Raw genomic sequence first — 14,879 nt, forward strand, 5'->3', positions numbered from 1 at the left:
CCAAACGAGTTCCATTCGCATAACTTTCACGATCACTGTTATTTGCAATATAAATAGTTTTAAACAAATTTGAGTTTGGTAATGGTTTAGACAAATTTTCCATATTCTTTTCCAAACGAGTTCCATTCGCACAACTTTCACGGTCACTTTTATTTGCAACTGAAATAGTTTTAAACAAATTTGAGTTTGATAATTGTTTAGACAAATTTTCCATATTCTTTTCCAAACGAGTTCCATTTGCATAACTTTCACGATCACTTTTATTTAGACAAATTTTCCATATTCTTTTCCAAACGAGTTCCATTCGCACAACTTTCACGATCACTTTTATTTGCAATTGAAATATTTTAAACAAATTTGAGTTTGGTAATGGTTTAGACAAATTTTCCATATTCTTTTCCAAACGAGTTCCATTTGCATAACTTTCACGATCACTTTTATTTGCAATATAAATAGTTTTAAACAAATTTGAGTTTGGTAATGGTTTAGACAAATTATCCGTATTCTTTTCCAAACGAGTTCCATTCGCACAACTTTCACGATCACTTTTATTTGCAATTGAAATAGTTTTAAACAAATTTGAGTTTGGTATTGGTTTAGACAAATTTTCCATATTCTTTTCCAAACGAGTTCCATACGCATAACTTTCACGATCACTTTTATTTGCAACTGAAATAGTTTTAAACAAATTTGAGTTTGGTAATGGTTTAGACAAATTTTCCATATTCTTTTCCAAACGAGTTCCATTCATACAACCTTTAGGATCACTTTTATTTGCAATTGAAATAGTTTTAAACAAATTTGAATTTGGTAATTGTTTAGACAAATTTTCCATATTCTTTTCCAAACGATTTCCATTCGCACAACTTTCACGATCATTTTTATTTGCAACTGAAATAGTTTTAAACAAATTTGAATTTGATAATTGTTTAGACAAATTTTCCATATTCTTTTCCAAACGAGTTCCATTTGTATAACTTTCACGATCACTTTTATTTGCAATATAAATAGTTTTAAACAAATTTGAGTTTGGTAATGGTTTAGACAAATTTTCCATATTCTTTTCCAAACGAGTTCCATTCGCACAACTTTCACGATCACTTTTATTTGCAATTGAAATAGTTTTAAACAAATTTCAGTTTGGTAATGGTTTAGACAAATTTTCCATATTCGTTTCTAAACGAGTTCCATTCGCACAACTTTCACGATCACTTTTATTTGCAATTGAAATAGTTTTAAACAAATTTGAATTTGGTAATTGTTTAGACAAATTTTCCATATTCTTTTCTAAACGAGTTCCATTAGCACATCTTTCACCATCACTTTTAATTGCAATTGAAATAGCTTGATGTGGTAAAGTTTTTGAAAATTCCATTCTATTAGCACATTCTTCACGATTGTTTATCTTTGATGCTATAAAAATTGGAACCTTAGCTTTATCATGGCTCTTCGAATTATTTTGTTCTTCGCTATTGTTTCTATTCACAGAACGACGATCAACAGCTGTTTCAGGATACAATTCATCAATGCAATTATAATCATATTGCTGAGCATAAGGAGCGGAATTTGTATAAAATTTATTGGAATTTTGACTATACGGATTTCTTTGCATCTTGTTATTGAGGCCATTAGCTGATGTATGTTGATACCCGTTTAATAGTCCGACAGCAATTGATACTTCATGTTGCTGCTGTTGTATCTCCCAATCCCTTTTATTTACATTTGATATAGGATAAAAACAATCTGAATAATTATTTTGTAAATTATTGAAAATATTATCCATATTATTTTCCAAGTTTTTATTATTAATAATATGTATTTATATCTTTATTGTTCTTATCATATACGTTTTAATGACGCATAATGTGTTATCGCCAGTAGTACAGCTGATCATGAAATTTGAAGGCAATTTATCAAACTACACATTAATAAATATATTCCTAAACGCAGAAATGTTCAAATCCATATAATAAATATAAATAAATTCCATCAATATTAAGATAAATTATACAAAATAACTTTAAAAGTAAAAATTTTGATTATATATAAATTTTTTCATATTTTTTATACATAATTTCTATTTATTTCATGCTTTTTTCGAGTGTAACGGTATTTGAGCAAGTTTACAATATAAATACAACTCTGAACATTTCGCTTAAGGGCGTTTCAACACTACAATTGTCATACTCTCATGTTAACAAGAAGAAGAAGAAGAAGAAGAAGAAGAAAAAAGTGCGCTTGTTCTTTTATATTATAATTCGTTTGGGGAAAAATAAAATATTTCAATTATTTACAAAATTTATGGTGAAATAAAAGATAAAATTATTAATTTATAAGAAAAGCTATAAATATAAAAGAAAATATCTAAAAAACAACAAGAAAACATGGCCCAAAATGCACCACCTTCACAAGATGTGCAGGTATAAACAAAAACAATTTAGCAATTTACATTTGCTTTTCTTTTATATTTTTTAAAGAAATAATAAGCAAATTTGTTGAACTAAGTGATATTTGAATAATTTCCTTTTATTGTAGGATATACAATTCAAATTACATGATAAATTCAGTATATTTTCCGAGGCAAAAGATGTAAAAAGTTTGGTTAGTTTATTGGCTGTTTCCTCCGCCAAAGGTCTACTGTTTGCCGGTAATCCGCATAGCAATGAATTGAAAGGTGGGTTGTAAATAGATAATGTGTTAAGTTTTTAATAAATTAAGCTAATTATTTTGTTTATCTAGTTTTTAAATTAAGAGATATAGTTGATGCTAAGGCTTCTGGACAGGAACTAAAAGTTCGTGTAGTTAATTTACCGGGTGAACCTAAGGTCTTAGCATGCAGTTGTGATGGTTCTATGCTGGCGGTTAATTATGTTTTAAACAATACCGGCTTTTTGCAAATCTATCAAGTGGATAGTTTTGTTACTCCCACGCCAACTTCTATGTATAACATGCCCGTTGCTCCAGAAAGTAATGTTTTTGCTTTACAAATGCTTTGGAATCCGGTAATACCCAATAATATTGCTTTGATTTTAACCGATGGTTCGGTGGCCATGTTTACTTTGAATAATGGTCAATATGATAAAGTTACTTTGGGTAAAGAGCATCAAGTTAAAGCTGGCTGTTGGTCCCCAAAAGGAAAACAAATCGTATTTGGTTTTGCCGAGGGTAAACTGCAACAATTCAAACCCAATTTACAGCCAGCTAGAGCCATCCCTTGTCCGCCCGGCATACATCCGGGACCATTTGATTGTATAGCGGTACATTGGCTGTCTACATTTCAATTTGCCGCTATTTTCCTGCAAAGGGGTCAGGAAATGTGTCCCTCATTGTTTATAGTTAATGCTCCTAAGGCTGGTCAGCCGTCTTATATCAATTACTATGATGTTTGCTATAGTGCTCCTGGGCCACGCATACAGCAATTATCTTTTAACCACATAGCCCCATGGAATCTTTTATTGGTTACTTCTGCTAATGGTGTGGAGGTGGGTGTATTGGGAACTAAAGATGCAGGCGATAATCCCAATTGGATACAGTATACTTTACTGGATGAGGCTCGTATTGAAATGCCTTTGACTGAGTCAAAAGATGAAACTTATCCCTTAGGTTTTGCCTACGATACCGCCTCTTCTCATCAAGTGCTTGTAGGAGAAAAGAAACTGCCCGTAATGCCCATGATTCATGTCTTATCGACTCATGGTCATTTGGTTTCCTATAATTTCTTAAATTTGGCTCCCAATGCTGTAGATGTTTGTTCACCACCTCCCCCTTTAAATGATATATCGGGACAGTTTGTAGATTTGAAGCAAACAGTTGCTGTTGCAGCTAGCCAAGCAAGACCTCAGGGCGGTGAAAATAAACCTCCAACTGCTGGTCAAGGTTTTGGTGATATGACCTTTTCTATAGGTTCCAATATGGTCACCTCAACACCGGCTATTGTAAGTATTTAAAAATGTTCATACTTATCTTAAAAAACTTAAATGAATTGAACATATGTTTTTAGAAAGATAAGCCGGTGCCTTTATTTGGCACACAACCAGCTGCGGCAAAACCAACAACAGGTTTTGGTTTCAACACAAATGCTCCAACAGCTTCCTCTGCAACTACAGCACCAACCAACAATAAGCCCTCAACAGGATTTGGTTTTGGTTCAGCAACCACCACAACAACATCTACAGCACAACCATTTTCCCAACCTTTTGGTGGAGCCATGACAACAGGAACACCTTTTGGTGGATTTTCAGGAACAGGTTTTACTGCCAAACCTAATGAAGCTCCCAAACAGCCGACTACACAAACCCAAACTTCCCAACTAGCCAATCTTAATAAAAATCCTGAAGCCAACAAACCCTTGTACACAGTACCAGCCACATTTACACCACCTAGTGTGCAGCAGACACAAAATAACATCAAATCGGAACAGAAGACAATACAACCCGCAGCAACTTCTAACAAAATGAATTTGAATACCGGAGAAATTGATGAAGTGGTAAAACAAATGATAGTCATACAAATAGAAGCCTTTGAAATGGAATTCAAACATATACGACAACAGTCCAAGCAATTAATGGAAAATGTAAGTTACTGTCATTTAAATTTATAACCAAACTAATATTTTGTATTCCGAATAGATTGGTTCTCCCGATGAAATTAAATCGTATAGTAAACAATTAAATGATCTACAAGAAATTCTTGAACAGGCCAATGATCATGAATTTGAACAGGATGTACAAAGTTTAAGGCATTCCATGAATGAATCCTATGCCATGTTAGCTGAATGTCGCACCAAATTGGATTTATACAATAATCCCAAGTAATTATAATCTAAATATAACAAAAACCTCACAACTTTCTAAATATTTTTTTACTTTTAAAGCTTAACCCGTTTATCCACCGTTTCCTCCACGGATCCCACCAGTCGCCGCCAATTGGCTAAATTACAGGCCTATGCTGCTTCAAATCAAAATCAGTTGTCTCAATTGAATCAGTTAATTGATGCTCAATGGTCTCAATATCAAGATGTTGTACGAAGAAATTCCAAGAATCAAATGCATATTCCCTGTTTGGATGGTATTTATCAGCGCATGTCAAAGTTGAAGGATATGCTGGCTAGACAAAGAACTAAAATGAATTATATCAAGACTAAGCTAAAGCAGAAGGGCTTAAATTATAAGCCACCCAGTGAGGTGGATGTTACTTCGGTGGCAGTGGGTGCTTTAACGAAAAATCAAAGGTAAAATATTGTGCTTTTTTTTAAGTAAAAGCTTTTTTACAAAGAAGTTTTTTTTCACACATAAGCAGGTTTTTAACTAGATTTATTTGTGGAAAAGCTTTGTTTTATCAAAACGAAAAAGTATTTTTATGTTTTATACAAAATTTTTTATAAAAAAGCTTATTTCGTGTGAAATTATTTATTTCTAATTTTTTTTTATAGAAAAAGCTCTTCTTTATATGGAAAAAATACACCTTTTTTCGCTAAAAGAAATGAAGCTTTTTTTCTCGTAAAAAAGCTATTTTTATAGAAAAGTTTTTTCACATAAAAAGCTCCTTTTTAAGTTATTATAGAAAAAGCTTTTCGGCGTAAAAAAATGTTTGTTGAAAAAACTTTTTTCATTTAAAAAGCTCCTTTTGTTTTATAATAAAAGCTTTTCTATAAAGCTTTTTTAAAAAACTTTTTATTAAGCTTTTTCGTAGAAAAGCCTACTTGGAAATAGCTTTTGTTGAAAAAATGCTTGTGAGAAAAAGCTTTTGCTATTGAACAGCTTATTTAAAAATTTTTTTTTAGAAAAAGCTTGGGAAAAGCTTTATTGTGAAAATCTTTGAAAAGCTTTATTGTGAAAATCTTAGAAAAAGCTTTATTAATCAAAGTAAAAGCTTTCTAAGAAAAAGCTCCTATCACAAAAACTTTTTTCATTACCAAAAGTTTTGTTAAGCTTTTAAGCTCTTTGTTCTGAAAAGCTTTTTTTCTTTGCAAATATAATGTTCCCAAGAAATATTTTTTAATATTTTTATCTTATTTTAAAATTTAATTCTCTTCTTGTTTCAGCACCATGGAATCTTTAGCCGATTCCATACTCTCCATGAGCTTGTCGCAGGTGGTTTCTCAAACTCAAGCTAAACTGTCGGAAGACAAATTAAATGCCATACGAAATTTCACCAAAAGGCAACAACAAATTGCCATAATCAAACCCAAACGGCCAGATCGCATAGGACTGAAATCGGAAGTGATTTTGGAAACTAAACTGGAAACTGAGCGTAAACAAAAGGAAATGGTTAAAAAGCAGCAGCAGCAACAACAAATGCAGCAACAAATACAACAGCAACAACAAATGCAACAGCAGCAATATATGCAACAACAACAGCAGCAATATATACAACAACAACAACAGCAGCAACAGTATGCAGCTTATAAACAACAAACAAACATGCAAAAAGTTGTCGCCTCCAAACCCCATGAACAACAAAACTATCAAACACAATTGCAGCAACAATTGCTTAAACCACAAGCTACTATATCAACACCACAGCAGCAACAACCTCCACTTCTAGCCAAACCAACAGCCTCTAAACCAAACATAGTATCCTCACAGCCACCTACATTCATAACGCCCACTTCATCCGCAGCGGCTACTTTATCCTTTGGCGGCAATAGTTCATTTGTTAAAACATCCAACTCTACAACAGCAACAAAAACAGATGAATCCAATAAACCTATAGCCACCTCTACAGCTTTTACCGGTTTTGGCATGACCACCTCACAACAACAGACATCTTTGAGTTTTAATCAAACAAAACCCCTACTCAATACAGCGGCCACATCGATGGCCAATGAAAGTAAAGAAAATCAACAGCCTACCAATACGCCAATTTCATTTTCCGCCAAAGTTATTGGCGGTAATGATGCTAAACCATTTACAAATTTGGGCAATAAAACGACAACGCAAACTAATGCTGTGCAGCCACCAGCACAAGGTTTTGCAGCTTCTACTTCTAGTGGGTTTTCAGCATTTGCCAATACAAAACCCTTAACACAAACCAGTAATCAAACGAAAGATGATACTAAGAAGCTAGAAGAAACTCCCAAACAATTTGGTTTTTCTACAGCTTCTTCAACAACAACAACATCCACTTCTTCAAGCACATCAATAGCACCTCCTGCTGCTTTTGGTGGTTTTGGCGGCTCTACTAAACCAGCTACTACAGCAGCCCCATTTTCCACATCCCTCTTTGGTTCGAACAGCTCTACTAACACCTCTACACCTTTTGCGACTTTATCTTCATCTTCTTCATTTTCTTTTAATGCAAATGTTTCTACAACAGCAGCAACACCTGCTTCAACTAAAGCTGTAACCACCACTACAATTACAACTTCGTCAACGCCCGCCGCAACTGCTGTTACAGCTAAACCAGCTGAAATAAAAACTCCTCAAATTACTACTGCTTCTTCAGCTTCAAGCGCTCCAACGTCAAGTGCACCCGCCAGGTAAGTGGAATCATTATAATGCTCTTATTTTCCAAACATTGAGGAACTTTTGAAAATTCTATAATTTGCACAAATTAGCACAGATTAACACAAATTGAATAAGCTAAATATAGTTTCAATAACTGTTAGAGTTCTAGGATTTAGTTAGGAACTGCCTTATTTGATCGCAAAAGTTTCTGCTGATCTTCTTCAGGGCTTTAAAAGTTTTAAACAATAATATGCAAAGACTTGAGTTAAAGCTTTCTAATAGCAATCTAGGGATATGGATTTTTGTAATAGAAAGATCAAAATTAATGGCTTGGGTTTAAGTTTAAGGAAAAAGCATGATCTATATAGTTGATAAAATACCGATCTTCACGGTTCGTTTGATAGTTAATTACAGTTAACAGGTAAGATGACTTCTAAGACCTATACTTTTCAGAAGACAACTACAATGTCATCTTGTGAGTAGAGTATGGAAAAGACATCGAAGTCTAATCAGGGTTTTCAAATAACAGCAGTAAGACAACAGCTCGATCGTGGCGTTTCGTACAAGATTGTTTAATGATTAATTTACAGCGAAGTTATTTATTAAACTATCTGTTACATTCAGGAAATCAGAAACCTTCTGATACCCATACTCTTTAGTAAAAAACTTTGACTTCTTAGTGATCGTAAGTGATCTGATCGCAGATCGTTTGATATAATTGAAACCGATTCATTATTATACAACAGAAGCCATTACGGGTAGGAAGTTATTAATGAAACTATTAAGTACATGTTGGAGTTTAGAGGTCTCCTGAAACCCATACTTTTGAGAAGACCTCTCTTCAGAAGATTATTATGTTTTCTTAGTGATCTTAGTGAATGTGATATGATCGCAGATCGTTTGATATAGTTTAAACGGATTCAATATTATACAATAAAAGTCATTAGAGACAAATAGGTAGTTATTAATGAAACTACTAATTACATCCAGCGGCTTACAGATCTCCTGAAGACCACTCTTCGAATGTAGATCGAGTTTTAACGCAATATAATACAATAGAAGCCATTAGAGGCAAATATTACTTTTGAAATCCATACTGAAGAGTGGTCTTCACTATGTCTTCTTAGTAATCGAATTTGATCTGATCGCAGATCGTTTGATATAGTTTAAAAGGATTTGCTATTATACAATAGAACCCATCAGTCTCAAATACGAAAGATCAAGTTTATAACGTCGGAATAAGAGAAATCGCTTCCACCTTTCGACATTAGATCGTTTGGACTACGACGAACTATATTGAAGGATAGCTCCACTTAATGTAGTTAGAAAATGTTTAATATCAACGTATTAGAGTCAGAGAATAGAAGCAGATTATGTCTATAGTCTAATCGAGCTATCTAATCTCTGACCATTGCATTTCAGTTATGGAATGTCTCGCGATCTTCAGATCTATCTCGACAATAAACTTAACCACAATGCAGAGGATGACCTCTGTTGTATTGACAATAGTACATAGGGACGTATTTAATACATAGTTTCCTATACACAGGACACAGACTGCGGTAGGTTATGAGGGAACATAATAAACCCCGAAACATAAGCGGACAAAGAACCGGATCGCTAACATAAGGACAGAAATACTGCATAACCCGGACCTTTCATGGGACCCATTCATAAACACATTCATACTATACATTCAAAAGGGTATGTGGGTTGAATCAGGACCCACTCACCTCTAAATGCTGTTCTTGTGATATCGGTAACCGCCCGAAATATACTTCGACAAAGAAGGGAACATCGCTAACGTAGGGACATAAATATTGCATAATCCGGAACTTTCATGTGACACATTTATAAAAACATTCATCTGAAACATTTATTAGGGTCCTGAATTCTGTTCGTGATATCAACTGAATCCCAAGATATAGTTCCCCGCAGTCAGTTTCGTGTCGAATGCCGTCGAGTCGAAATTCGCTTTGAAATCTTATCACGTAGTGCTTTAAAGTGTATTAGTCTTTAAACCAAATAAGTGTATCCCGAAGGGACCTCACCAATGGACAGTACAGGACGAACCTTATGGGTCATTGGCTTCCGAAATACCAGATAAGATAAGCTTTCTAGTCAAACCGCAAGTTTAATAATAACTCCGAGAAGTCTTTTGACTTCTCCAGTTTCTGGTCCCGACAGACTAGAGTTATTGATAGCACCTCTATTCTATTCCACAATGAGGGCGGTTCACTTAGGTAACATGATCCGGAGACGGCAAAGCTAAACAATTCCTTCGTTTCAAAGAGGATCGCGCAACTGACAGATTCGCTACGCAATGGTTGACAAAAAAGTTCAACTATTGTTGAGGTCTGTTCGAATATAATTAGTTCCCAGAATTAACTTTCAGAAAGATGACATATTGGTAGCAGAGTATTGTATAATTGGACCGCTTCTAAACAAAAGATAGTGGGGTAATGAAAAACTTTGGACAAACCACTTTACTAATGAACTATCGGAAACTGAGAAATTATTAAAAGAAGATCGTGCAACTAGATTCTGTCTAGTTAATCAAGTATACAATTATCGTTGAAGAACTAGTTCTATCAAGATTTGTTTAAGTAACTCAAAGTCTAGAAAATTATAGGAATCATAGCAAAACCAAGTTATTAAAAAGTCAAAAGCATTGAAAGGATCTTAAAGGACATTTTTAGCTAATGAACTAGGAACATAACAATTTCATTTCACAACAAAGCACCATAAGTAATCCATCATCATCCATCCAAGTGTAAATATCTTCAACGCACATTAAATGATAATAATTCCACAAATTTCAAGTTTTAGCTTCATTAGCCCAGCAGCTGGCAACACTACGGTTACTTCTACCAAATCCACTGCAGCACCTAACGTTACCATAACCTCAACGGGCTTACCAGAACCTAAACCTGCTGCTACGGCAACACCAACTTCAAGTAGTACACCAACTCCCTCAGCAACAGCTGATCCTACGGATTCCCTCTTTGGTTCGCTTAACATTTGCAAACCCACGGCTAAAGAAGCTGCAGGAGATTCTGGCAAACCAGCTAATATATTCTCTGGATTTGCCGCTGCTACATCGACAGCATCAAGTGGAGCGTTTTCCTTTGTTTCGGCCAGTGGAGCTGGAGATGGTGCGAAATCGTTTTTGGGCTCAACCAGTACAACTGGAACAACTCCCAGTACAGGATTTTCATTTGTCTCAGCTGCCAGCGCTACGCCGGCAACAACAGCGAATCTTTTTGGAAAACCAGCCACTGCAGAAACAACAGCGGCAGCTACCGGCACTACAACCACCACAACTTTGACTACAACATCAACAGCGGTATCTAGCACAGCAGCTGCTCCTTCTAACGCTGCCACAACATCTTCATTTACATTTGCCGCAGCGGCGGCTCCGGCAGCAGCTTCCACTGCTGGTTCATTGTTTGGCTCGCTTTCCCTGTCGTCTTCAACTGCTGTCTCCACGACCGCAGCCACTGCTACGACCACTTCGGCTCCAGCAGCTGGTAATATATTTGGCGGAGGATCTTCGGTGTTTGGACAAACTAGCACAGCTGCCACTACAAGTACCACAACTTCGATATTTGGAGGCGGTGCAGCAGCAGCATCTTCAGCACCTTCGTTGTTTGGTTCCACAGCCCCGGCCACAACAACTGCCGCTACTCCTGGCTCAGGCTCCATATTTGGAGCCGCTGCAGCTGCTACACCACCGGCAGGTGGCAGTGTCTTTGGAGGCATACCTAAACCGGACCAATCCGTTTTTGGTGCCGCTAATACCGCCGCCCAACCAGCTGGCACTGGTTTATTTGCAGCAGCAGCTGCAGCAACTAAGCCTCCCGCAGCCACAGGCGGCAGTATCTTTGGTGGTGGTTCTTCAACAGGATTTGGTGGTTCAACAGCAGGTTCCATATTTGGTGGTGGCGGCAATACAGCTGCCGCCAGTCCTTTTAGCTCTACAGCATCAGCAAATACAGCCGGTTCTATATTTGGAGCAGCAGCGGCAGCAACTAAACCTGCCGAAGGTGGTAGTATCTTTGGTTCACCCACACAACAATCGGCCTCTAGTGGCGGTTCATTATTTGGCAAAAGTACTTTTGGAGCAACAGCAGCACCACAATCAGCTGGAGGTATTTTTGGAGGTGCTGCTGCTCAATCGCCCACCTCGGGAGGTTTTGGCGCATCAGGAGGTTCCATATTTGGAGGATCTGCTGCAGCTAATACCTCAGCATCGGGAGGTTCTATATTTGGACAAGCCGCTGCAGCAACGGCACCAGCTTTTGGAGCATCACCAGGTTTTGGCTCCTTTTCGCAGCCATCTTCGGCTCCCGCTTTTGGTTCACCCTCGGCAGGTGGTTTTGGTGCTCCAGCAGCCACAGGATTCGGTTCGCCTCAACAGCAAGGTGCCTTTGCAAAACCAGTTTTCGGTGGTCCAGCTTCATTTGGTAGTCCTCAACCAGCTTTTGGTGCCCAACCGACATTCGGAGGAGCTCCAACATTTGGCAGTCCCAAAGGTTTCGGCTCATTTGCAGCAACATCTCCAACAGCCACCGGTTTCGGTGCAGGTGCTCAAGCTTCTGCAGCGCCCAAGGGAAACATTTTCGAAACATTAGGCTCTCAAGACTCGGGTTTGTCTTTTGGAAATTTGGCTCATTCTACACAGGCTCAGCAACAGAAACCCGCTTTTGGAGGGTAAGCTTAAGAATGTAAATATTCAACGAAATCAATGAATAATCATTCATTTCTCTTCTTCTTTTCCAGTTCTTCTTTCATGAACTATCGTTCTTAAATGTTTGTAAAAAACGCCTTTAAGCGTTGTTCTTTATTTTTTTTTATATAATTTTTGTGTAATTATTTTTCTTTTTCTAAATTTATTGTTCTTTTGTATCAATATTTTTTGTGTTTCATTATTTTTTTTCGCAACAGTTAAATAAAAATTATTCTAAAATTTGCTGCACGAATTGTTGTTCTTTTCATTCGTTTGGCCCAGACGCCTCTAGTTTAGCCAGGAAATGGACTTTTAGGTTTTCACTCAAAATATCCTTCTAGTAGGAAATGAAAGTGATCACAGATTTTCATGCTCTTGGCTGTAGCTCTTCTAGTTTAGCCAGAAAATGGACTTTTAGGTTTTCACTCAAAAAACGAATTTTGGGAGGAAATAAAAGTGATCACAGATTTTCATCTTTTTGGCTGTGCTTCTCTAGTTTAGCCAGAAAATAGATCTTTATGTTATCACTCAAAAATAGAATTTTGGAGGGAAATATTTGTATTATTTATTTGGAAACTTTTAGCAGCTGCTCACACTAATTGGAAAAACTCTTATGAAAAACAACAAATTGTTACCTGTTTCACGTTAATCCGCAGAAAAAGGCAATAAAATGTTTAAACGCGGCGTTAAAACAAATTTCCATACTTATTTTGTGGAAATTTTAATTCTTAGAAACAATTGTTATTTACAAAAAGATTAACAAGAAACGCGAATATGCCAGATTGTCTACCTACTCCTGGCATAAAGGGTATAAATAATCAAGCAAGGTTAAAGTCCACAACATTCGCTAACGAATACTCAAGTCAATAGCATCTCTCAGTTTTGTAATTCTTAAATAATTTTCTAACAAAAATGCCTGTGGAAGTTGCTGTTCAACCTCTAATGAAAGAAACTACTGTACGTTGTCTCAAACAAGCTGGTCATGTTGGTTTCGATAGTCTACCCGATCAATTGGTCAACAAAAGTGTGCTTAACGGCTTTGTCTTCAATGTCATGTGTGTGGGCGAAACCGGTTTGGGTAAATCTACTTTAATGGACACTCTCTTCAATACTAGCTTCGAATCCACAGCCAGTCCTCATACCTTGCCCAATGTGAAGCTAAAGGCTCATACCTATGAGTTGCAGGAAAGTAATGTTGGTCTAAAGCTAACCATTTGCGATACCGTGGGCTATGGTGATCAAATCAATAAACATGATTCCTTTAAATCGGTGGTGGACTATATAGATGTGCAGTTTGAATCGTATTTACAAGAGGAATTGAAGATAAAACGTTCCTTAGTGGATTTCCATGACAGTCGTATACATGCTTGTCTCTATTTCATTTGTCCCACAGGGCATGGCCTCAAATCTTTGGATTTGGTTTGTATGAAACAATTGGATAGTAAGGTCAATATAATACCCATTATAGCTAAGGCCGATACTATATCCAAAGCCGAATTGCAAAGATTTAAAGAGAACATAATGGATGAACTGAAACGTAATGGTGTACAAATCTATCAGTTTCCTACAGATGATGAGACCGTGGCCGATACCAATAATGCCATGAATGCTCATACACCTTTTGCAGTGGTGGGCAGTACAGAGTTTGTTAGAATCGGTAATAAACAAGTAAGAGCCCGTCAATATCCCTGGGGAACGGTGCAAGTGGAAAATGAAACTCACTGTGACTTTGTCAAGCTAAGGGAGATGTTAATACGCACCAATATGGAAGATCTACGTGAACAAACCCATACCAAACACTATGAACTGTACAGACAAAAACGTTTGCAGGAAATGGGCTTTTGTGATGTGGACGACGATAATAAACCAGTTTCTTTCCAACAAACCTTTGAGGTTAAACGTTCCAATCATCTTAGTGAACTATTAGCTAAAGAAGAAGAAGTACGTCAAATGTTTGTGCAGCGCGTTAAGGAGAAAGAAGCTGAATTGAAAGAGAGCGAAAGAGAATTACATTTACGTTTCGATAAACTAAAGAAAGAACATGCTGAAGAGAAACGTAAACTGGAGGAGACTAGGCAAAAATTGGAGGAAGAATATTTGGAATTTAATACACATAAAAATCATTATGTGGCTTCACATAACACCATGACGTTGGGGAAAAGGGGTAAAAAGTGATGTGACTTCATGTGAATTATTGTAAGCTTTCGAGGGGACAATAATGAAAATATATTGTATGGACTATAAATGATTTCTAGACTAGAACTAAGTATCTTTAATAAAGAGTGGCTTTAAAGTTGCATTTTGCTTTAAATCTTAAAGAATTATTGTTTTAATGTTTAAAGATGTATATATATGAAGTTCTAAAGGATTGAGCAAATCTAAATCCGAAGATATTTCGAAGTCGATAGAACTGGTCTTTTTAGCATCTTAAATATGGTTAAAAGCGTGTTTTTTCACACGATATCTGGGAAACCTAATGTAATGGACAAATTCCTATCCAAGCGAACTGTGTCAAAGAACTCTTTCCCTTTCTAATCATCTAGTAAGCAAACCAACTATCCTAATAATCAGTAGATCGTCCAAAAAAGAGAAACCGAAAAAGCATGTCCCACTTCCGGTTATTATAAAATGGTCATAATAACAACACCTTCGATTAGGCGTCAGTCAGTGGGAATGAATAGTTCTTTGACGAAAATATATAA

At 36.4% G+C, this 14,879-nt stretch overlaps 2 protein-coding genes across 3 annotated transcripts; both read left to right on the forward strand.

Annotated features, from left to right (window-relative positions):
• The first annotated feature begins 2,210 nt into the window (after positions 1-2,210).
• Positions 2,211-12,424, forward strand: LOC119609880 (nuclear pore complex protein Nup214). Of its 2 annotated transcripts, none has more exons than XM_037964893.1 (9): positions 2,211-2,420; positions 2,536-2,674; positions 2,740-3,935; positions 4,001-4,573; positions 4,629-4,810; positions 4,874-5,230; positions 6,044-7,480; positions 10,272-12,161; positions 12,231-12,424. In XM_037964893.1, exons 1-9 carry the CDS (start codon positions 2,385-2,387, stop codon positions 12,256-12,258), a joined length of 5,838 nt encoding a protein of 1,945 aa, XP_037820821.1. In that variant the 5' UTR covers positions 2,211-2,384; the 3' UTR covers positions 12,259-12,424. The 2 variants fall into 2 exon arrangements, with proteins under 2 accessions (XP_037820821.1, XP_037820822.1); XM_037964894.1 differs by having other exon boundaries at positions 10,278-12,161; positions 12,231-12,382.
• Positions 12,425-13,040: 616 nt separating this feature from the next.
• Positions 13,041-14,457, forward strand: LOC119609881 (septin-2-like). The gene has a single exon (XM_037964895.1). The coding sequence runs from the start codon at positions 13,090-13,092 to the stop codon at positions 14,350-14,352; it is 1,263 nt and encodes a 420-aa protein (XP_037820823.1). The 5' UTR covers positions 13,041-13,089; the 3' UTR covers positions 14,353-14,457.
• The last annotated feature ends 422 nt before the right edge of the window (positions 14,458-14,879 follow it).

Source organism: Lucilia sericata, unplaced genomic scaffold, assembly GCF_015586225.1.
Source record: "Lucilia sericata isolate MDLA Ls3-8-SP2 unplaced genomic scaffold, ASM1558622v1 Contig001080F_arrow, whole genome shotgun sequence".
NCBI lineage: Eukaryota > Metazoa > Arthropoda > Insecta > Diptera > Calliphoridae > Lucilia > Lucilia sericata.

Excerpts from the sequence above, each read along its gene's own strand:
- LOC119609881 (XM_037964895.1), top strand. The coding sequence starts at position 13,090 with ATGCCTGTGGAAGTTGCTGTTCAACCTCTAATGAAAGAAACTACTGTA.
- LOC119609880 (XM_037964893.1), top strand. The coding sequence starts at position 2,385 with ATGGCCCAAAATGCACCACCTTCACAAGATGTGCAG. Across the intron at positions 4,574-4,628 it reads CCAAGCAATTAATGGAAAAT|ATTGGTTCTCCCGATGAAAT; the intron begins GTAAGTTACTGT and ends TATTCCGAATAG. Across the intron at positions 4,811-4,873 it reads GATTTATACAATAATCCCAA|CTTAACCCGTTTATCCACCG; the intron begins GTAATTATAATC and ends TTACTTTTAAAG.